Consider the following 24,845-nt stretch of genomic DNA (forward strand, 5'->3'; position numbering starts at 1 on the left):
TCTCCCAGCCTATATACAGTCCGGTAGTCCATTTAACATCAGTGTCTTCTGTGCGTTTGTGTCAGCAAGAATCACATACACTAATCAGAAGAGTTGCGGGTGTAGTCTCAAAAAGCGAACACTAGCAAACAATTGCATCTTCTCACCAAGAGGCTTTAACGAGCACGTCTTAATACTTCGTAGCGGTGTACTTTTTAAAAAATCTGATGAAGTGATCGGTTTCTCACTGTCTCCTTAATAAACACGCGCACCAAGGGACGTGTAAAGATTCACCAGTCAGTCGAGCCACGTGTTCAAAAAGGCTTGAATCTGCAACTTTACGAACAACAAAACCGCTGTTGAACTTTTTATGCAAAGCACATTCGTTAACTTGAAAAAGAACCAGGGTGTTTTTTTAAGAGGCACTACGTACAAGGTTGTCGCTGGTAGTATATAACATATCCAAGAAGCAACACTGGAAAGTCCACCGTCACACACCTGCGGACCGCGGCAATATTGGAAACATATTTTTTTATTTCACAAAGCAGAAGTGAACATATATCTGAATTATTTAATAAACTGTCATTATCTGTGTGTTTGTATTTACAGGGGTCTTAGGCCCAAACATAAAGCTCACAGTCCTTGTATCTTTGTGTTCCGGCAGTCCTTGGTGTAGAATACAGCGTGAGGGCACACCTGTCCTCTGAAGACACAGGTGTGGGCGCCTGTGTTAGATCCTCAGGTGAAGTCGAGTCTTCTGCAGTCTGCAGTATAATGACCCAGACATGTTTGCTTGTCCTGCTCCATGAAGTTGCCCACCCGCCCGTCGAACAGCACAAACGACAAAACTCACCGCAATCATTAGTGCTGCGTTTGTGCCGGCTTGTGTCGCTGCAAGTAGCGTTGCTGCTTTCTTTTCCGAAATATAGCGCCTTGGTTTTTTTCGGGTAATCACGTGACTATCTACAGGGACGTTTACAGACACCAACAAACTCGGTACTAGAACTGATTGTGATTAAAACGATGGGGGCGATTTGTTTTCCGAGTCTGTCTGGTCGGGTGGGGTGGATGTTTCAATATAGCGCCTTCTTTTCCTGGCTGTGACGTCACTCTGAAGACGTACAAAACAGTAAAGTCACGACGACCAGATCTTTCAGTTGTGATCTTATGATCAGTTGACCCCAGACTTTGCAGCCTTTACACGAATAAACAGTCTTACATTTAGGATGGAGTTACGATGTTAGTTAATTGGGTTGGGTGTTTTCTTTTAATTTTTAACAATGTTCTCGAAAATGTATTGCTTGTGTAATCCTTCCATTGGTGAGACACCAGTTTCCACATTACCGCTGGTACAACACGAGAACCCATATTCACATTTTTAGGTATTAGTTCAAAGATCGATGTAATTCAGCAATAAAAAACAAAACTGAAAGCACGAGCATAATAATATAATCATAGACTTTACATTTCATTTTTGAAGTACAAAGCAGAAGGTGTTTCCCCTACCTTAAATATACGATTAAAATTGTTCAAATACCATGTATTCATTACAGAAAGCAGCGGAAACAGTTATATTGCAAATAAAAATGTATTTATTTCGAAGAGTACGGGACATTTTGAATGTAGTAATAAAGACGTTAAAAAAATAAGCCGATGTAGTAATTGTGCAAATAAGTAAAGCATTTTAAAAATAGATTGTCAACAAGCCGATCCACCTGGCGCTGCTGAAGCACAGCTCCCAGACCCGTGATTGGCTAAACCCCGAACAGCTCGGGCCGCGATTGGGTGAAGAGTGAGAATCGACACTCTGATTGGGTACAGCGCTACAGCGGAAGTTCCGAGAACATGTAGATACACAGGTGATGGATGTTCTTCTCGGTCCAAATACTGTAGCCCCGGTTAACCGTGTGTGCTGTGTGAGCACGCTGGATATACAGTAACACATCCATTGGTTTCCAATTACTGATCAATCTAAGAGAAGTCGCACTGAGGTCAAAACTGAATAGTAGACAAAGAATGTCATGGCACCCACAGCGCGTTCACGACTCCGATAGCATGTCACGAAAGGAGTGCGCGCATCACGATCACATCGCGATACCCATTGCGACTGGCACGTCACTATCGCGACATGAAGTCCATATATCGCGATATGACATTGTCCCGTCAAAACGCCTCCGCCCCATGTCGCGACATGAAGACTGCATATCGCGATATGACAAACGCCCCCGCGCTCATGTCGCGACATGAAGCCCGCATATCGCGATATGTCAAACGCCCCCGCGCTCATGTCGCGACATGAAGCCCGCATATCGCGATATGACATACCCCCGCAAAAATGCCCTGCCCCATGTCGCGACATGAAATCCATATACCACGATATGACAAAAACTGTCACGCCCATGTCGCGATATGAAGCCGTATGTTACGATAGGACATACTCTGCCAGGATATAGGGACCCCTATGTCGCAACACAAAGTCCATATATCGCAACACGTCCTATCTGGGTATATCATCTCCTGATATGAGACGTTTGTTGCGACAGTCGTGCCAGGGTGGCATGGAAGCAAGCCGCCAGTCCTGATATACGCTGCCGCGATATACATGCGATATATATGGGGTCCTTATCATAACATGCTGCGGAGGTCTTTTCGGGACGGTATCCCACGGTTACGCGTTTGGCAACAGCGTGTCATGGTAGCGAAAGAAAAGGAAAACGTGCCTTTGAAAATAAAAACCATAGATCTTACAATCACGGTGATTTTACAGACATTACAACCACAGGTTTATGTCATAGATGGTTAACTTGTTGGCATGTGCCATGTCATGTCTAAAACGAGCTCAACTGTAACAGCGCGCTTGAACTCGGCAGACGGGGTCACTGGAGGTCAAAGTCACCGTGCACGGTCACGTGATCACCGGAAAAACAAGGTGCTTTATCTCGGGAACGAAAGCAGCACAAACCGGCACAAACATAGCACTAACGAATTAGGTGGGTTTTACCTGTCTGTAGGGGTGCCAACTTTACGGAGCTTTTACCTTGCCTTTAAATATTCAGCGGACTTGAGCATAACATACCAGAAGCAGGTGCACGCTTGTATGGGTTTCAGAGGTTGGAGTAAATGCATCGCCCCAAGGGTAATATCGAGTAAGGCGCCATGAGAATAAAAACTGCGAAGGTATTAAAATATTAAGTTCTGAAGTTCTTGTTTGATACTTCATGATGCTTTTAAACGTGTATGAAACCCAAAAGACACCTAATCTGGAAATTCGTGACTTCCCACAAGACTTGACACTGAATTACAGTGCTAACCAATTCTTCGTAGCTTTTGTTGCAAGAATGGTCTGCTAATAAAAGCGTCAAATACATACCTTGGATGTATTTTAGCTCTGTAAACGTCGTTCACTTAAAAATACTTAGGGCATTTAGAGGCGATCTGAATGGTAATCTGTAAAATGCACACTCGCATCTATTCTTCAATATTATCTTAATGTTATTCATGCATTCCAAAACTTGTCATTTGTTTACAGGAGAAATTTTAGAACATCTTCGTGCTGAACTCCTACAGGTCGAGCATGTATCGAGCTGCTACAAGCAAACGCGTGCACTGCCCCTTGCGGTCCAGAAACACTTGTATTCGGGGAGCCAGGCTGTGCTCCTTAAAACCCAAGATGCCTGTAGCATCTCATGTGTCTTATTTGTTTCGGGACTGGTCTGGCCACCTACAGGCGGCTTTTTGAAAAACGTAAAAATATTCATTTGTTTTGCAATGTTGGCTAATAAACCAAAAACCTAGCGCTAGATAGCTCTAAGAGCGTCGACAACGACAGCCCATTGGGCTACGGCAACGCATGCACCGCCCCACGACATTTACATAGTTTTCTTATTGGTCAAAAACGATACAGCGAGCCAATAGCAAATCACATACGATGAAAAAACAAACAAACACGTACCATTAAAAAGCAAATCATGTAACGCAAACAAGGGAAAAAAGTAAATTAAATTGCTTTGGACTGATTGGGTAGGCCTAGGATCGATCAGGATGGGCTTGGGGTCAGCCCTGGAGCAGTTAGGGTTAAGGGCCTCGCTTAGCCACAGGTGCAGATCTTTAGCCACAGAGCCACCGCACTACCCCATTTTCAGGGTTCTGTAAGCAGTTCATTACACGAGGTATAGTTTGGCAGCGGAGGAGCAGCAGAGAAGTCAAAAGGGGTTATAAGGAGACCCAGTAAACTGCCAAAAGCTAAATAAAATATATAATGACAATAAAACCTTGAAAATTATAAATAATTGCAAGCCAACAGATCCAACTTTAGCTGTTTTTTAAATGGATGATCTTTGACAATGTGTCTGGGTTTGTATGTTATCAATCCAGATTACTTGTAACAAATCAAGGTTATTCTAATGTTTAAAATCTTGAATAAAGGTGTTTTAACAATGCATTTTTAATCATCAAGAAGTCCCCCGTTCTGAAATCATAAACATTCTGTGTAAGTTTGTGACCAGAATTCAAAGCCCCTTAAATAGCAAGTAAATAGCCAGTGATTCGTAGCTAATCAAATGAACATGTATTATATATTTTTAAATCTGGGACTAAGCCTAATTTACAGAGAAACACATATGGGTCACAGTGTTATTTTCTAAACTCTAAGCAGGCCATTTTAAAATCAACTCTTTAAGAAGACTCATCTGAATTATGGTTATATTTTCTCTGTCAAAATGTTCTGTTTAGTATCAGCTGACAGAGACATTGCCTATAAAGAGAGTCTATGAAAGTGTATTTCAACATCCCAAGGTATAGTATTAGAGGTCCAGAGCAAATGGTTTTCTAGTTCATCAGCTACGTTCGTGTGGCACAAGATAAGAAGGAGTTTAGCCATAAATTGTTTATCTGATTTTGTCTTTTTTCTTTTAGACGTGAGCAAAAACAGGAACACATGCTTTTTCACAGGTGCACCATTGTAATCTAATATATTAATGGACTAAAGAGGTTTCTTGTCTGTCCTTGACTACCATTATGTCATTAAGGCAGTAGGTCTCATCTAGTGAGGCATGTAAGGAAAAGCAAGTTAATTGAGCATGTTTATAAACTAAAAACAGCTAGCTGCCTACTCAAGTGCTTCTATGCTTTTTCAACAAACGTAGTCAGATGTTGAGGCTAGGGAAGTGCTTATCATGATATTTCAGCACAAAGAACAAGGAAAATAACCATATGGTATAAAGAGATGATTACCAGCCATTCACCAACTGCATTCAAAACATAATGTATCTTTTTGCTTCAAGGAAATTAGGCATGCTTAGCACAATGGTGAAGTGGTCAGCATTGCTGCCTTGCAATGCTGGGGCCCTGGGTTCAATTCCAGACCTGGGGTGCTGTCTGTGTGGAGTTTGCATGTTCTCCCTGTTATTGCATGGATTTCTTCTGGGTGCTCCAGTTTCATCTCACACTCAAAAGACTTACCTCTACCAGTAGGTTAATTAGCTTCTGGAAAAAAATCAACCCTAGTGTGTGTGTTTGCGTTTTCCCTGTGATGTTTCCTCCCTTCTGCCTGTTCCTAACTGGTATAGGCTCTGTCTCCCCTGTCACCCTGCAATGGATAACGCAGTTTGAAAATGGATGGATGGAAATTAATCAGTGCCATGCAGGGAGGTAGCAACTGAAAAAATATGAGTAAATCAAGTAAGAAAATTAAGGTTCTACAAAAGCATCCATATGGCCTTCTAATAAATCAAATTTATTTTTACATTTGTGGGTCTGTTTATGTAATTACATGGTAGGTAAGGACATTGATACAAGTCTTAACTAACAGTAAAGTAATTGGCATTAAAGTACTCTTTTTTCTCTGGATGAGACTGTTAATGTTGTCCCGATACTTAAACCTGCAAAGCATGTTGATGGCTTCACTCTCAGATATAATCTGTATAAACATTATGTTTCCAATAGAACACCTTTTTTTATGGAGAAAAAGACTGGAGAAGGAGAAGACGAGGGCAGAATTATAAGGGCATCTAACCTTAGGCAGTCCTGTTGCAATCTGTGGACCAGTTCTGTCGAGCTATATCTGTTTGTAATAGAGCCACTATAACTTTAGGAGGTCTATACTGGAGCTTAGTGGCTCATCAGACTGAGATGAGGTTATGTGACCCCTGAGCAGCCGATACCTTAGTCAAGAGTACAAAACTTGGGGCTCTTCCAATATCTTGAACGTTTCTCTAACAAGATTATGTGACTGCAGTATGTTGTATAATCCATATTTTACACGTTAGAATGTGGCTTCCTACGGTCTACTTTCATTTAGAAATGTCAGACATCTAAGGCAATAATCTACTTTTGTTTGCTTGGCTTTTGCATAACCATATTTCTTCACAGCTCTCGGAAGCTCAGGGAAAGTTTGCAATTCTGTCAGTTCAGGAACAAATCATATTCTACATAAAATATGAACCATATACAGACTTTTATGAACGCGGTCGTGCCGCACAGAATAGTTTAGTAGAACGTTTCGCCGGAGTTAGATGGATAATTGAACACTAATAAAGATACTTGGAGCTTTCAAGGAGCTGATCTGCCAGTGACGAACACAGCACTCCGAAAGATTACTTTTTCACTTTCAGCTGCCGCCTGAGGTATATTTCTCTAGCATTTGTAAGGAGTAATCAAATCAGTTTTGGTTCGCTTTTAGACATAACAACGACAATGAAACTGTCGCTTGTATGTATGATTTTTCCTCTCCTCTTGAGTACACGTTACTCTATCTCTCTTTTTAATTTCGTGTGTCCGGAGATTTGTCATTGTTCTGACGGGATTATCAGATGCAATAATGAGACAGAATGGCTATTTTCAGCTTCCAGAAAAGACAAGTGCAGGAGAATGTAAGTGTTAAATATTCTGCTTGTTTGTTGAACTCGTGAAATACGTACTGTAAATAACCTATCGCGCAATAGCAGGTGTACAGTATACTCGTATGTGTGATTGTAATGTGGTGATGGCAACGTGTGTTAAGTAGCCTTGCTCAATTTTGTATGCACTGTCTGCACTATGGAATTGTGTGCATCTATTCCCTTTCCTGTATGATGTAACTTTTTAAATATGTACAGTATGCATTTGCAGATTTTAATATACTAAAATCATGTAGAAGAAGAAGCAGGAACAAGAACAAAAATATGTTGAAAACATTTGTGGAATAATAGTCTACACTCAGTCATTTTAGTGTTGAAATGAATGCTGTTTGTGAAGAGGGCTCAGTGCAACAGATTACCAAATCAATCCAGTGATGTAGACTGAGTATTCTGTAGTTGAAAAATATACTTAGATGTCTTTTGAAACTGCTAGGTTTGACTAACTCGACTATGTCACCCCTCGGCCTGGAAGATCTGAAAATAGACATAAAAAAGCGCGTTCCTCTCAGATTGCGCATCTTCTGCATAATATTGCCTTTCTAATTGATTTGGGATTTATCGTTGGAAAGACTGGAGAGCAGCTTGCTGTAGTCTACGTTTGATATAGTTTCCCCCTCTGGATTTTGTCTTTTTTTACAGCTGTTATAATGTGCCTTGTTTAAAATACTGAATAATTTATTACTTCTTCTACTCGATATATATAAATGCAAATAGTTATTGTTTTATTTTCAATTGCATCGTCTTTGGCGGCACCTAGAAGAGAACATGTTCCACTACACTACACCAAACCACATTATTCATACTTCCCACAGTGTTGTACTTTATCTTTTGGCAAACATTTGTACAGTGGTGCAGTGGTTAGCATGAAGTAAAAGGCATGATTCTATCATGTACAGTAGCAACCTTTTGTATTTCTACAGTACTAATTTAAAGGAAAATACTTATATTTTCTTAACCTCAACAGTAGAATATCTTTCCGACTATAACAATTCCAGAATATATCAAACCATGTGATTTAAAACTAAATGTGTAACAGTTAATGAAATTTAAAAAATCAGAAACAACCACAGAAGTTATGTAATCTGACGCACCATTTAAATGTATACCCTGGTAATAAAATACTCATTACTTCAATTTATTGGAATACAGTATATGAGGTGTTGTAGACCTCATTACACATTAAGGTATTCATTTTAACAAAGTACCTAATGTATGTTTTTGCTATGTCTGTTGTAGAGAGTTGCATTTCCTAATGCTTTTTATTTGGCAGTTGGCAATCATCTTATTATTGCTCAGTGTAATTACAGTATTACAAAAGTTCAGTATCAGTGATGCTAAATTTCCATTTACTGGATGGTTCAAGGTAATATGTATCTCACCCCATGCTGTTACACTGCACGAATCTTTTTAGTCAGAGCGTGTATTGTGTGCAGCCAAGTAGCTGTCCAATTATGCTGCCTGTTTTATTAGGCATCTTGGGGGGGCAGCTGTTCATCTGTGGACTTCTGGGTTATGCTGTACCTTATGCCAATGATGACATGTGTTTTCCTCTCTCTGTTTAAGCCATTAATAAGCTCCCCTAGTTTTCCCATTCAGGAGATCTGATTCAGAGAATTTAATGCTATATTAAAAGGAAAAGGGTAAACAGGTGAAGACAGCAAAAGAAAAGCAACAAAACACCCATCATATGTCTTGTATTAAATATATGTTTTCGTAAATTAATAGACATATCTATTGTATAGACATTGAAGAAATTGTCCTTCAATGTAGCTGCAACACTCATAGCATGTGCATGAAGACAGTGGCTGCCCGGGGTTGTCTTTCCATGGACTCTATAGTAGTGGAAGAAAATAAGTAAAAAGCACAACTGACTGACAATGATAATGAATCTGTCTCACAAGGCCGTGTGGTATGCTGTGACAAGTAACAGGTACAATGCATATGACAGTGTCACGGGAGCGAATCCCACTCCTGTGAAATGTGTTTGTAAAGACCCCAGGCGAGACGGTATCATCCGGGAGTGTCTGGAGAATGATGTCAGGGAAGGCACGGCGAGTGAAGGTTGGGATGACAGACAGGGGGCGGTGACTGGGGATCCAGTACATGGGGGGAGCGCAGGTGACGGAGCCCAGAGGAGGTCCAATAGAGTTGCTGGGTCACAGTCCGTAATGCAAAAGCCAGGAGATCCATCCGAGACGAACAATTAAAAACCAGGGAGGAGGAAACTGGATTAAAAGCATAACAAAGCTAGGCGCTCTGAGCCCCGGACCCAGAGGTCAGGAGGCCGTGCTGAAACCTCTGCCCTCGGGCCACTCCTGGACCCGGTGATAGGGGGGCTTCCAGGGGTCTTCCAGAGGAACCACGGAGATAAATAATAAGAGGGGAACAAGGGACAAGTGCACCTAATGAAAGTAAATTATAAAAGAAAGGTGGGAGCACCCTCTAGAGGAGTGATGACGACCGTGACAGACAGAGTATAAACACATTGAACACTGAAATTATAGCACTAAAGTCAACATTAGAAGGCGCAAGAAAAATGCAGAAGTAAATGAACCGTCCAATCTGAAACTGTTGGATATCTGTGGCAACAGCACTCTTTCTAAACTTCCACTTACCATCAAATGTTTTTTTTATGTGGTAAAGAATAATTACACAACTATGACAGATGAGTTTTAGTTGGTGCAAGAGTTATAATTAAACATTGACTTTAATTGGTGTTATGATTGTGTTTAAAACATATAAAGTAAGACTGGGTCATGTCTAGATTCATAATAGCTTCAAATGTTGCCATGGGTGAAATTTCAAGTTCTGACTCTTGAAGGGCTTAATTCTAATTCTGTACCAAATACATGCCTTTACAAATTATGTCAAAGTAAGACCAAAGTGGTTCTACTCCAAACACAGGTTTTACTTTGTGAAAAACTCAAACTTTAAGAAGACTGTAACCCCAACACTGGACGATCCATTAATTCAACTCACCTCTTATGGTTGTCTCAAACTTTACTTAATTAAAAATTATATTGATTGGATTAGTCAAAATATTATACCAGAAGATGCCAGATTACACCTTAATATTATTAAGAGTATGTTTCCTTGGATACAAAGTGAGTTTCCATCTCTTACAGGCTGATTCTACTGAGAAATTCAGTGTACTGTTGAAATTCCATGACAATAAAGATAATGTAGAGCTGTGGTTAAAATAAATATTAGATGATTGTCTTGGGGGTACAGCTGTCCCTCTGTGGACTTCTGGGTTTCTCCAATCTTCGAGGGATGTGAATCCTGTGGATTTAAGAGGTACCTTTCAATCAGCAACTGATTAAGATTTATAAAAGGGCAGGTGAAGCCATTTTTATTCAATTAATTATGTCAATCAAGTAATTAGTAACATCAGTGTTTTTGAAAAATAAATGTTTTCTGAAAAACGAATCTCTTTTTTTTTCCCCCAGAACACTTACCCACCTGTCTATAAAAACCATCACCAGCCACTCATTTGAGGGATTAGTGAATGTCCTACGAATGTAAGTATCCCCAGACATGCTTTCTGTGCGTGTAGTGTGTGATGGAAATGTGAGCAGCCTGGGCAAACTCTTTGTCTTTAAACTCAGCTTGTGTTGTGTTTTTTAACATTCTGTTTATGCTGGAGGTTTAGCAGGTACTTGCAGCTGTCATGCCTGAAATGAGCATGGAAAACATGTCCTTGTGCTTCCACAGTATTTCACACTGTTCCCCTTCCATCTAATAATCATCCCCAGCCAAGGGGTGTGTATGAAGCTGGAGTTCATTGAATGCTGTTAGGTAGGACAGTGCTGTGAGATGGAGGTGAAAAAGTAGAAAACATTTTTGAACAATTATTCAGAAATTCAACTGAGGATCAGCTAAAATGCTGTCTACATGGATTATTGTGTTAATAGTGATACAGTAGTGCCTGTTTTTTATCTGGCAAAATTTTAATGATTTCCTTTGAAAGCAAAATTCACAATGTATACTGAAACACAGAATATTAACTCTCACACCTCTCATACCTCTCTGTTAATTTGATAACATAATCAACAACCTAATATTTTATAACGCAGTGTCGCTGGTGTGCAGCAGTGAAGGAAAAAATGTTCCCATACTGAGCCAGCATAAGAAATCTCCATTCTTCTAAGTTCCTGAAGATAAATTCAAGGACAAAGACTGCCAGCAATCTTGGAGATATGTTAAGCACAAACTATTTCATAAGGGCTCGAGCAGCAGCTACAGTACAACAATTATGATGTTGTTTTCTGAAACAAGACATTTTTATGCTGATTGTCACCAAAAAGGATGCATGTCTTTTATATTAAAATTTCTGTGGTATGAAGCACACAAATTTATGATTGTTTTTTAAACCCGTAAAGCCGTAAGAGGTGGGAAGTCACTACATGTTGTAGAATTTATCTGTTCTTATCTTATCTGTTACTCCTCTGCCATTTAATAAATTGTGTGGATTGGATCATTTCAGCATTACTGTACATTCTGAAATTACAATTACATTCTGAAATTAATGGAATACTTTTCTGAATAAATTTTGAAAAAAAAGACATTGCAATGTAAACTAAATATTTTGTTATTATTCTGAGCATAATATTGTCATTATGTCATTACAAATCCCTCTTCATCAAGGATGCAAGGAGTGGTTACTCAGTAAGAGTTAATCTTACTGTCTTTAGTAAACTACTTAAACAAGTGAAACAGTGAGTCTTGTACCACAGACCACAGGCTTTTATTAGAAATGAAAACTAGGTTACTGTTTAATTAAAACCTGGTTGAAATGGAATACTGTGTGGCAAAAAGATGTAAATGAAGGCACGTTGATATTTTAATCGGTTTAATTAAATGTGAAAGTTCAGATTTGTGTAGTACGGAGCACAAATGTCCTCTTTATATATATTTCTATTTTTAATGCAATGGCACTAAAGCATCAAAAACCAGATTCTGTTTAAGATATCTTCTCTCACACTGTCACAGCACTGGAGCAATTTCTCACAAAGCCTGTGTTCAGAACAATTTGCCAGAGGGTTACTGTGGAGAGGGGATGATTCGTTTCTGAATAAAGGATAAAAACAACATCAATTACATTCTGAAATTAATGGAATTGAATAATAATTTATATTTGAAAAAAAAAATACACTGGACCTTGTGTTGATTTCATTAAAACGCATCGCAAGAAATGTGCTTTTACTCAATGGTTTTGCTTCCATGGTTAGTCTGAACTGGCAGTGGTTTGTTGGTAAGACCTGTTAAAGATCAGGAAAAGGTGACTCATGTGTCACTCATAAACAGTAAGAGAGGTGCTCAGGTGCTAGGCAGTTCCATTAACACATACAACTTGATCCCAGTTGCAGGGATAGAGAATGTGATGTCCTTATGAAATACATTTTTCAGAATACAGAAAAAAAGCATTTTTTTACTTGAAGCAACAATAGATGTTGTTCTTCTTCTGCTTGTTTTTGCAGCTGTAGACTGTGTGTAGATTTTGAATCACTTTAATAACTCTGTTCAGAGGACGAGTTTTGTTCTTTAAACCTCAGACTTGAATTAATCATAAGAGAGGCTGTATATAATCTCCCCAGTTAATGAAAAACATTAAGTACTATTCTCCTAGTAAGTGATAAGCCCAGTGACAATCCCATTTAAGGGGATTTTTAAGTCTAAAGACATCAGTGGGAAAATTTAAGTCCATGAAATCATCAAAAGAGTGACATTTTTAAAAAGGTTTTTTATGCATTTAAATAACAGGTCTGCACACTCCTTTTACATGCAGTGATCAGGGGTTCCCAGTCCTGGTCTCGAGGCCCACATACTGTACCTGCTGGTTTTTCTTCCAGTCTGAACCCTCAATTGACTTCATAATAGGATTCATTTGAACTGTTTCTTTTGAACTCTGAGGACATTTTGCTAATTGAATTGTAACTAGCGCATTTCATAAGAAACTTAAAAGTCCAAACACTGAATAGGAAAAAAAAAACTTGCAAATGTTCCAATAAAGCAACATATTAGCTCAATTACGGCTTGAATGAAGTAGTCAATCTTGGCTGAAATGAAAACCAGCAAGTTTGAGAGTCTCTAGGAACAGGATTGGGAATTTATCCAATGTATTAAATTGGAATAAATTTAGGCTTTATTACATCAATCTTCCTTTTATACTCCTGTATCGGTTTATTAAGAAAACCACCTACTTTTAATGGCTATATTAATATTTACCTCAAAGATGCTTTCATGATAAGATGTGGATTTCAGGAATTTTACAGGTCATTATTTTTTAGACACTTATTTGTTGTTTGTTAGGACAACTGAGGATGGGAAGTCACCAGTACACAAGTTCTGGGAAAATATTTTCACTTCTCCTTATTGCAGGATAATAATTATAAACAAATAATATTAAGAGAGGAATCGTAAAAAAAAAAACTATGAATAAAGGAAGAATGAGAGGGATCTAGAAAGTCATTCTGGAGTAAATATTGATCGTCTTGAAATGAATTAACTTTCTCTTTCCATGCGATTTCAGTGAAATTTCTCAAAGTGTCTTTCTTGAAAGAATAGAAGCTCTGGCTTTCAATAACCTGCACAACCTTTCTGAAATGTAAGTTGGATTGCACTTGATAGAGATAATACCCATTATCCCTGTGTCGGGTTCTGTTATTTCCACAAGAGATGTGGGCATGTTTTATTATGAAATTGTAAAAATATAAGCAAAGTTACAAGAAGAAGCCATTAGCTGATTCCCAATAACTTAACTGATTCAGTTACACCATATTCCTGACTTATTCAAAGGAATCAGCTTCAACAACTGACTGGAAAGTTTGTTATAGACTCCTACAACTGCACAAATGAGTTTCCTGTATTTGTATTCTCATATTCTTAACTATGCTGTTATACTCAGATACTGTGTACTTAATACTCTGATAATGTATGACTCTAAGCAAAAATAGGACTCATTCTGTCTAAAGAGTAGCATAACAATTTGAATCTCAAATACATTCTCAGGTATAACATTGGAAAAGATTCTGTGAAGCTTTTCCAAGCAAAACATTTGTATTAATAAAATACATACTACAAAATAGCCAGGAAAAATAGTTACATTTTTATTTGAATTTAAATTCAAAATAAACATTACATTTAAATGAAGTGAATATTTGTGTATACAATGAAAACTTAAAAAGAGCAAAATGTCTTTCTTCAGTCTGGTGTGAAAATATTGCTCAGAGCTTGGCCTAAAAAACTGCTAATGCAGTGATTGCCTTTGCAGTTTATAGCTGACAAATGTCACTGCGACCTGCAGACTTCTAATTTGCACCAGTTCAAGGCACACAAATTAATTTAACCAGGATTTTCTCTCATCAGCAACTTCTCACTGAAATGTGATATGGCCTGGAAAATGTGTACTTTAACTTCAATAACAGAGGAAACCATGTACCACCTGCCTATTACAGCTGCTCCAGAGATAATCAAATCAAGTCAAATAAACTACTTCTAATCTGTTCCTGGAAAGCATACTGTATTATTCTATGATACTGTAGTGTTGTATTATTTAGTTACACTGTGCTGTGTTGACTGTGTTAAGCTGCTGTGGCACTGAAATTTCCCTCACGGGATCAATAAAGTATCTATCTATACAACATCTCAATATTCTATCCAGTCTACAGGCAAAAGTGTTCTGCAGTCGCATGGAAATTAACTGGAAATTGGATCCAAGACTAGCATTTAAAAGTTTTAACATTTTTTTAATTTTCAGATTTGTAATCAGTACAAATATATTGTTATTGCTGCATATGTATTGTTTTGCACTTTAGTGGAAATATACATGTGGATCACGTTGTTAACCCCTTCTTTAAATAACTGTGTATCCTCTTTTCTCAATAGCTCTATTCAGAATACCAAAAGCCTAGTGAACATTGGCAGACGTGCATTCAGCAATCTTCCGAAGCTAAGATACCTGTGAGAATGTTTTAGATTTTTTTGAATACTTGTTTATTTTTGTCTCAAATACTGGCATAGAAGACTTTCTCTGAATTCACTATATGAATATACTTTTTCAGAGATTTGCAAATGCACCATTTTCCACAAAGACCTTAAATACTTCATTTTCTCCCCTCGTATGCTCATTCTTAATCATTTGGTTGTTCTGTGATTTCTGGGATGCTTTTTTAGATCCTTAAAGACACAGATACAAATGTCAGGACAGATCGACAAATTGTATATCCAACCTACCCATAGTCATAGTTTTTGCACGAGCAACCTAACCTCTAACAAAAAAACAAATTTTTGTGTTGTGCCGGAAAAATGAAATAAGGGTGTTTTTGAAATATAGGTTCAAATTTTTATTGTAATATAAAAAACCTGGAAATTCTCAACATTAGAATTAGACATCCCAATACTAAATAAATAATTGATGAATAGTTTGAGGTGATACACCATTTGTGAAAGCAAAGGCTCATTCCAGAATGTTACCCCAGGGAATCCACTGTAACAACTCCAAGGAAATATAGGGCAATTTCTAAAGCCCTGGAAATACATAATTCTGCAAAGTTTCTGCAAGGCTTTTTCTGTTAAAATACTGGCAGGAAAATGGGGTGATTCTGAAAGCAAAGGACATACACTGTCCTGCATAATGTTGGTCTTGGATGTTTCTTTATCCAGCATGTATTACCTTCAGTCAGGGTAGAAGCTGTCTAGTATGCAACTAATACTACTGTTATAAATTAGAAAAAGCACAGCTACAATGGTAAGTCAAGGGATCACCAGCACTTTCCCACTAGTTACACCTGAAAATAGAGAATCACACCCAAATAAGGTGAAACACTCTGTCAATAAGAAACACCCATAGATAGGTACAGATACACTGTGAGTTTACCAGCAGCACTGAAGCAGGGAGCAGTCTTCATTTGGAAATCATGTGATTGTTTATCTAAGGGGTGATGATGATCAACACACAAATTGTATCAAAGATTTATCAATCTCAAACTGGAACACAAATTAAACTTCAATTTATTATATTGTAGAAGCTCTTCTTATAGATTTACAATTACACAATGTCACATTTTTCTAAGTTTTCCAGTGTTTTGTTTTTGCAGGAGTATCTGTAACACGGGGATAACAGTATTCCCAGACATGTCTACGATTTATTCCATTGAAAGCCATTTTATTCTGTAAGTGTGATTTTTTTCATACACTTCTACAACAATATTTCTTTCTTGAAATGTATTCTGTATGTCTCACTCAGTCTCAGAATTTGGTTAAATAAATTAATAAACATTTGATGGTTCGAGTTTGTCAAAGACCAGAAATGTTATTCTGCTGTCTGTAAATTATTACAAAATGTGGTATGCGGAATAAGCAAACAGTGGAACAGAAAGATAAGGTAAGACAATTAATTTGGTCTAACAGTAAAACAATTTAAATTATTTGTAAACTGCAAACTACAGAAGTACGAAACAAAAAAGCAAGTTGCTTTTCGCGTAAAGTGATACAATCACTTTGAATTGTTCTTGGTGCTGCTGCAGTTCCTATCTTTTCCAGAAGATGCCACTCAATTAGTGAAGAGCAATTAATTCTCAATTTCTAATGTTTAATTTGATATGTTCTTAGGGGTGGCGTTTTTGCAGTGGGAGAGAGGGACCCAGTTGCCCCTCAAACTGAGTTTTATGCGTCTTGATCATTTTAGGTACTTCACAGATCAGAAATGTGGTGTTGGTGCTGTACAGGGTCCAACGGTTTTGTGTTAGTCACCTCTGCTGCATCACAGCTCATGGCTCCTGGATCCCCATCCATCCCAGGGCGCCTCCTGAGTGGAATTTTCATTTTTTCCCTCCTGTCCGCCTGGGAGTTGTCAGGATTTTTTGTTTTCTGGGTGCAGGAATAGTTCAGGAGCAGAGCAGTCCCAGCAGTCCCAGGCAAATGGACTGCACCAGAGAGATGCTGGGGAGACAGGGGGGCCACGGACTGCTGCTGGGAGTGGGACATGGGTGCAATGGGCTTGAGTGCAAGAGCAGCCCAGGGTCACAGGGTACCAACACTGAGGCCAGGAGGGGGGCAGCAGCTTCAACAGTAGCAGACAGCCCTGAGAGGAAAAGACACCCTGCTGTTCACATGAGAATCACATGAGCTGCGTCATTGTGTTGACCTTCCCCTGACTTCCCCCGTGGCGTAGACCCAGCCAGCTCCACTGAACACTGCAGCCATAAGACCCAGCCAGCTTCACTGAACACTGCAGCCATAAGACCCAGCCAGCTCCACTGAACATTGCAGCCATAAGACCCAGCCAGCTTCATTGAACACTGCAGCCATAAGACCCAGCCAGCTCCAATGAACACTGCAGCCATAAGACCCACCCAGCTCCACTGAACACTGCAGCCATAAGACCCAGCCAGCTCCACTGAACACTGCAGCCATAAGACCCAGTCAGCTCCACTGAACATTGTAGCCGTAAGACTCAGCCAGCTTCACTGAACACTGCAGGCATAAGACCCAGCCAGCTCCAATGAAAACTGAAGCTATAAGACCCAGCCAGCTCCACTGAACACTGCAGCCATTAGACCCAGTAAGCTTACTGGACACTGAAGCTATAAGACCCAGCCAGCTCCACTGAACACTGCAGCCATAAGACCCAGCCAGCTCCACTGAACACTGTAGATATAAGACCCACCCAGCTCCACTGAACATTGCAGCCATAAGACCCACCCAGCTCCACTGAACACTGCAGCCATAAGACCCAGCCAGCTTGCTGAACACTGCAGCCATAAGACCCAGCCAACTCCACTGAACACTGCAGCCATAAGACCCACCCAGCTCCACTGAACACTGCAGCCATAAGACCCACCCAGCTCCACTGAACACTGCAGCCATAAGACCCAGCCAGCTCCACTGAACACTGCAGCCATAAGACCCAGCCAGCTCCACTGAACACTGCAGCCATAAGACCCATCCATAAGACAATGATTTGTAAGAGATGTTCCAATGGACCTGGGAAGCATTCAATTGAAAGTAGTGCCTGAGGCTAACACCTGGGATGTGGTGCTCATCTGGAAAAGGCAGTACACTGACTGCAGCTTGTGCCAGTCTTGGTACTGTGAAATGTCCCTCCTCAGAGCATCCTCTGAAACTAGCAGAGAGGAAACAGTTATGCACTGGACAGTGAGAGACCTTGGTTCGGTCTCTGTGTCTTGTTTGTCTCTGCCCTGCTTCTTTCTTTGGACATCAAAAGCTAAACAGATTTTGGAAAGTGTTGAGGTTTGCACTGTGATTGGCTAAATTTGAACAGAAGTATCTCCAGATTAGAATTAAAAAGTGATGAATCGTGGATACAGGACTATAAATTCAGTTTTCATTGTTACTGCTAATAATTTAGATTATATTCATGCTTAATGCCTAAAAGCTACTTATGTAACACTTATTGTGTAATTAGGTATTAATCACAAATGTATGATGTATTACTGGATTACACAGTCAAAAATGTCAAATAGATCATTTAAAAAATGTATTACCTGGATATTGTTTTCTTCATTATAGGGAGATCTGTGAAAACCTGCATATAGAATCAATACCTTCAAATGCTTTTGTGGGAATGACCAAAGAGCATATAACAATGTAAGTTTTATTTCTTATACCTTCGTTAATGAAAGCCTTGAAGACAAAGATTATCTTTTGATTTGTGTGTTTTTTTTTGTGTTTTTAGGAACCTGTATAAAAATGGCTTCAGAGAAATCCAGCGCTGTGCCTTCAACGGGACAAAGATCGATAAACTGTACATCTTGATTTTACACAGTACTGTCACTGTAACTTTGGGGAGACGATGCTTTAAATTTATATGAAATAATAGATTTCCTCTGCATGTCAAAATAAATGAACAAGTTTTAATCGCTGAAAGTTTATTTAACACTAGGGTCAGTGTAATACTTTTATAAAAACATTACCGGCAGAATTGTAATATCACCATTTTGTTTTATTTGATCTTTTAATCAGTTAATCAAGCATTTAATTGAAAATGCTGTTTATGGCCCAACATCACACTTCACTCTACAGTACATACACCGTACAACTATACTAATAAAAATGTAAAATTCAGAAACAGCACATTCTAAATGTAGAAATTATGTACATATTATACAATACAATACAATTCTGCAGATCATCCATAAATAATTATACATATAAAACAGAAAATAACTGCAAGTAAGAATACTGGTGACAGATATTCCAACTGAAAACATATTGTGATATTATGGATACATGTTTGCAGAGCTTATGTATCTAAGCAAAAAGAAATTGAGAAATTGAGAGTGAAAAAAACAGGTACCACATGTTGTGTAGCTGCTACTGTCAGTTATATATCCTTATTTTCACAAATGTAGCTCCACTGTTAATGACACAAGTTACTAGTCCACAAATACAAAACTTTAGTAAGAATCAGATGATTGCAAATGTCTGAGGACACATTCCTGTCTCAGCAGAACAGTTAGTTTAAGCCAAGAAGTGTCCCCTTTAGTACCTTCTGTTTCTTATGTGCTGGACATGGAGTTAACTGTTTTAAACCTATTTTACCTTTACAGAGTTTTGAAAGGCAACAGTAAACTCAGAATAATCCATGAAGAAGCTTTCATTGGAGGAATTGGGCCTGATGTACTGTAAGTAAAACAGAGTTTATAAAAGAAACCAGCTACTAAAACAACTTACATTCTCAGGATGTGAATACACCCCTTACCAAGCAGCTTTTCTGTTTCATAGAAGCATATTAAAGAGTTAAAGTGAAATATGACTATAAATTATTCATTCAAATATACAATTATCCTTCAGAGCTCCAGAAAGCAGCCCATTATTAAGACTCTGTTTGTCCCATCAACTACAAAAATGGCTCACTCACATAAATAAATATGATCAAAATGTTTTTTGTTACACATTAAATCACTGCAGAGTATTCTTACTGTAAAAATTAACAATGCAAAGAAAGAGGTATAATCACAAGGCTTATTCACTTTTGTTTTATTGAGTACTTCCTTTGTATCTTTGTCACATTATCCAGTCTGCAGACCATGAAAGGAGAACTCTTGTGATAAATATGGTGTGCTTTGGCTCCAGTCTGAATCTGGGATGCTCTGTCATAGTCCTGGAGGGGTGGTGTGTGTCTGTGGATTTTCCATTCTAGTACATCCATAATGAATTAAACCAGCAGGGTACTGGCTTAAGCAGACCGAGTTAATTGCATCTCAGAACTCTTTACGTGCTACTTCTTTCAATAGATGTATAAAACCTGCAGTCACACTGACCCTCTAGGATCTGGATTGGACACCCTTGGCCTAAATGAATCACTCCACAGCATTACTCCAAACACAGTGCCTTCCAAATGAACAGGATAATTAAGGGGAGCAAGATTGTGGTGATATTTTATAGTTCTTGAGCTCTCTGTGTTTGTTTTTCAACTTCTCTAAACTGTAATCAGTGTTTTTTAAGTGATTCCTTCATCCTAACTAAATATATTCACACAGATTGGATTTTGTACACTTTCTACAGATATCATTCAGATTTGGAATGCTATGCTTGTGATTTGTAAACAGCACACAGAAGTGAAATGACAGAGTAGATTAACTGGAGGAAGGAAATGTGAAAGATTCAGAAACTAGCAACCAATATCATGTGATGACCCTCTGTCTTTAAATTACAAAGAAAGCATCAGAGATTAATTTGAGACATAAAGAGCAATTAGTCTTGTTCATTGATATCTCTTCAAAATAGGAGTGGGGTGATTGAATTTGATAATTACGAAATCAATAAACATGAGGTTAAATATCAGGTTAAATTGTCTTATATTTGTGTTAAGACTGAATTGCTATTTTTTCTCCTTTGTAATTGGGCACATTACTGACAGGTGACACTAGCCATTAATTAGTGTCTTACATGTATCTCACATGTTATTAATGCAGTAATAATCTCATTTAGCTTCCAATGTGTCTTAGTGTTTTTTAGTTTCATGACTTGTTGCACAAGACAGCTAATTTGGACACAGAGAATGCTTAACATGTACAGTTACAATTCAAAGGTAGGTTTCTTACTTGACAATACAGTAAATGATTAAAACCAGAAGCTCTTTAACAGCTATATTGTTGTTTTCATGTAAAAAATTGTACCAGCTGAACAAAGTGGCTGTTTGTTCAGTAATGTATTTAAAGTTACACTGCCCTTCGCTCATTACAAAATGTACATGATGTTTTGTTGTGACATTAAAACCATTTCCTCTGTTTTACAGAGATGTATCCTCAACACCAATACAAAAACTCCCTACATCAGGCCTAGAGTCTGTGCAGATCCTAATTGCCCAGTCAACTTACGCCCTGAAGAGTTTGCCTCCCTTGAACCTGTTTTCCAGCCTGCGTAAAGCTCACTTAACATACCCCAGCCACTGCTGTGCTTTTCAGAACTGGAAAGCGAAAGAGTAAGCATATACTGTATAGGAACATTTGTATTTCAGAATGGTCTATTGTTTCAAAAGCAAAACTAGCTATTTTTAAATGCATTGCATTTCCCTTGCTTCTCAAGGATATACAGAATTACCATGTTAGTCCTTACACTTTGTCTTGAAACAAAATCTTTGTTTTTAATGTTTTTAAAGTGACAATATTTCAATTAATCTTGAGAAAATACATTTTTCTGTTTCACCTCAAGAAGCATAGAGCTATGTTACTAAATCAGGATAAAAAACAATTGTTCTCATTTAGGTAATTTAAACCTAAATCATATGCATTTAGAGTTGTAATATGAATGCAAAATTATATATCTATATATGCTGTATATGACCAATTATTTTTCATTTTTGCATGCAATGGAAGGTATGGTTTTATTAATCATTACATATCTTCAATTTTCAGTGGTGCTCATTAATGTGACATTCCAGAATAGTTCATCACATTAGTAATTGAATTTTAATTGTTCAGTGTTTCTCCTTTGTTGCCCTTTTTGTTTATGTCTAATATATAAACTACATATAAACCTACAACTTAACATTTTGTTTACAATTGTTTGTAATTTTGTTGGGAAAGGAAGTATTTGGTGTCTAAAAACAGAACATGAATTAGAAACATTGATTAAATGGATCAGTTTTTTACGCTACTTCTATATAGTTTTGTTTGGAAAAGAAAATAGATCTGCATTTTCCATACTAAGAAAAATGCAAATAAATGCTAATTAGTAATATAAAATACAATATATCTATCATAATATATGAATCACTAGGAGACAGAATAGATTCTTTATACTGTACCCTTAGCTTTATGCCTCATTATTTACTACTATTTTAGCCCACGAAAAAAAAATCCCCTTTTTTAGAAAGGAACAGAAACTTTTGCCAAAAAGCCTTTTCTGTTTTCTAAAATATATTTTCCATTTTCTGTGTATCTAATCTCTACAGGCACAACTCTCTCTTTGCCAGCTGGGCTAACCTATCCAGCCAGCACGAGGAGGACAGAATCATGTCCCAAGTGTAAGTGCTAAGCTGAGAAGGAAGGTTTTTTTACCAGGTTTCTAAAGCTGGTTTGGAAACAGTTCTATTTATTTTTGCCTCCGTAAATGCCTTGGTAGATATTATCAACATAAACGTAACAATGTTGTATGTCAACCTGCATAAGAAATGTTTGGAACTCTAAGTGGGCCCCTTAGAATGCTTTGAGTACGAAATTTATGCTGGGTAATATGTTCTTGCTCCAGTGTGTTAACAAAGTCTCAATAAGAACATGCTTGAACAGAAACATTAATCTGTGCTGTCATTTCTTCTGGCCATTTCTCCAATCTGCTGCTATTCCTTGCTGTTTCATTTTGCTTACCCTACCAGGACTTTCCTATGTGGTACAGGAAATGTCTACAATATGTGTGTACCTGTTCTTTTTCTTTGAAGGATTCCATTTCTCACCCCTGAATCATTCAGCTCATCCCTGGTAACTCAGATTCCTGCTACAGCCAGTGTCACATCATCTGAAGAAGACAGTGAGGCTCTGAGTTTGGAATTTCACTATCCAGAATTTGACTTTAGCCAGCCCTTAAAAATCCTCCAGTGTTCCCCAAAGCCAGATGCCTTTAACCCCTGTGAAGATATCATAGGGTATGGCTTCCTTCGAGTCCTGATTTGGTTCATCAACATTCTTGCCATTGTAGGCAACCTCATCGTGCTGCTTGTGGTCATGACCAGCCAGTACAAGCTCACCGTCCCACGCTTCCTCATGTGCAATCTGGCCTTTGCCAACTTCTGCATGGGGGTACATCTCCTGATGATTGCCACGGTGGACTTTAAAACAAGAAGCCAGTACAGCCAGTATGCCATAGAGTGGCAGACAGGAGCAGGTTGCAGTGCAGCTGGATTCTTCACCATCTTTGGTAGTGAGCTCTCGGTCTATACTCTGACTGTCATAACCCTGGAGAGATGGCACACCATCACATACGCCCTGCAGCTGGAACGGAGGCTGTGCGGCAGGCAAGCGGTTCTGATCATGATGGGTGGGTGGCTTTTCTCCCTCACGATGGCCCTTCTGCCCCTTTTAGGCGTGAGCAGTTACATGAAGGTTAGCATCTGTTTGCCAATGGACATTGAAATTCTGCCCTCGCAGGCCTACATCGTAATCATCCTGCTGCTAAATGTCATTGCCTTTTTCATCATCTGCGCCTGCTACATCAAAATATTCCTGGCAGTGAGGAACCCCAAGTTCACAGGCAAGAACAGAGATACACGAATTGCCAAAAAGATGGCGGTGCTCATCTTCACAGACTTCACCTGCATGGCGCCTATATCTTTTTTTGCCATTTCTGCTGCCTTCAAATTCCCCCTTATTACTGTGACAAACTCCAAGATCCTGCTTGTATTGTTCTACCCCATCAATTCCTGTGCCAACCCTTTCTTGTATGCCATTTTCACCAAAGCCTTCAGGAGGGATATGTGCATCCTAATGAGCTGGTTCGGCTGCTGTAAAAAAAAGGCCAACATGTACAGAATGTCATTCCACTACGCAGATCATCACACCGGGAAACACAGCAGTGCATCAACAGCAAACAGAACCTCCCACATGGTGCTGAGAAACAGCCAGCATCCCCTGAGTAATAAAGGAAGAAGTCTTTAAATAATGCAGATCAAAATTAAAACAGCAGAGACCCAGAAGATCTGTATTCTAATCCCAAAGACATGCTTTCTGCTGCAAATTAAATTTCATGTAAATTAAATCTATGTTGTAGTTATGTCTGTTTTGGTCTTCTGGCCCAAGAGTTCCGTCTTAACAATACTACTGTATAAACCTTCAAAGACTGTTAGCTAAAATCAAAGCCATCAAATTTCTAGGATTCTAAAATCATTTTCTGAATTTACATATTTTATTATGTTTATCATATTGTAACATGAGATCTGTGCTCTCAGTCTGTACCATGTTATGATATTATTAAACTGTAAATATTACTTATCAAGCAGATATACAGTAAATAATATAATAGCAATACTTTAAACTTAAATGATTAAATATATTTTGAATTGTAGCAGCAATTTGTGTTTGATTTAATATATAAGTACAGTCTCTATGTTTCAATTCAATGGTCTGAAATGTAAAAAACAGTGTGCAGTAAACAATTACTAAACAAGTTGTTACCTTCTATTGTATCTTCAGTTCCAGTACCTTTTTTAAGGATTAAAATATATAAGCTTTAATTTAAAGAAAACAATCTCAAATACAAATAGCAGTGTGGTTCATCTCCTTTATGTAAATAGTTTTTCAAAATATAAAACTGAGGTATATTTGTAAGATTAAGGAAAACAAATATCCCTTGTGTTTTTAACCAAAGCCCTGTTTTTCCCTCCTAGATGTAATCACAGAGTGTCAGGTGTTATCCTTTTGCTGGTGCCTATAGGAGAGCTAAGAGAGCTTAATGTTCCATTAGTACATTTTGACATTGAAAAGATTCAATAGAAATCAATTTTGCCCTGCC

The 24,845-nt window shown here is 38.3% G+C and overlaps 1 protein-coding gene across 1 annotated transcript; it reads left to right on the forward strand.

Moving 5' to 3' along the window:
- Positions 1–6,482: 6,482 nt before the first annotated feature.
- lhcgr (luteinizing hormone/choriogonadotropin receptor) lies at positions 6,483–24,322 on the forward strand. Its single transcript, XM_015362701.2, has 11 exons — positions 6,483–6,848; positions 10,325–10,396; positions 13,408–13,482; positions 14,763–14,837; positions 15,974–16,048; positions 18,408–18,485; positions 18,574–18,642; positions 19,448–19,522; positions 21,139–21,324; positions 22,297–22,368; positions 22,780–24,322. The coding sequence occupies exons 1-11, from the start codon at positions 6,673–6,675 to the stop codon at positions 23,990–23,992; spliced, it is 2,166 nt and encodes a 721-aa protein (XP_015218187.2). The 5' UTR covers positions 6,483–6,672; the 3' UTR covers positions 23,993–24,322.
- The last annotated feature ends 523 nt before the right edge of the window (positions 24,323–24,845 follow it).

This window comes from Lepisosteus oculatus, chromosome 17 (assembly GCF_040954835.1).
Source record: "Lepisosteus oculatus isolate fLepOcu1 chromosome 17, fLepOcu1.hap2, whole genome shotgun sequence".
NCBI classification, from domain to species: domain Eukaryota; kingdom Metazoa; phylum Chordata; class Actinopteri; order Semionotiformes; family Lepisosteidae; genus Lepisosteus; species Lepisosteus oculatus.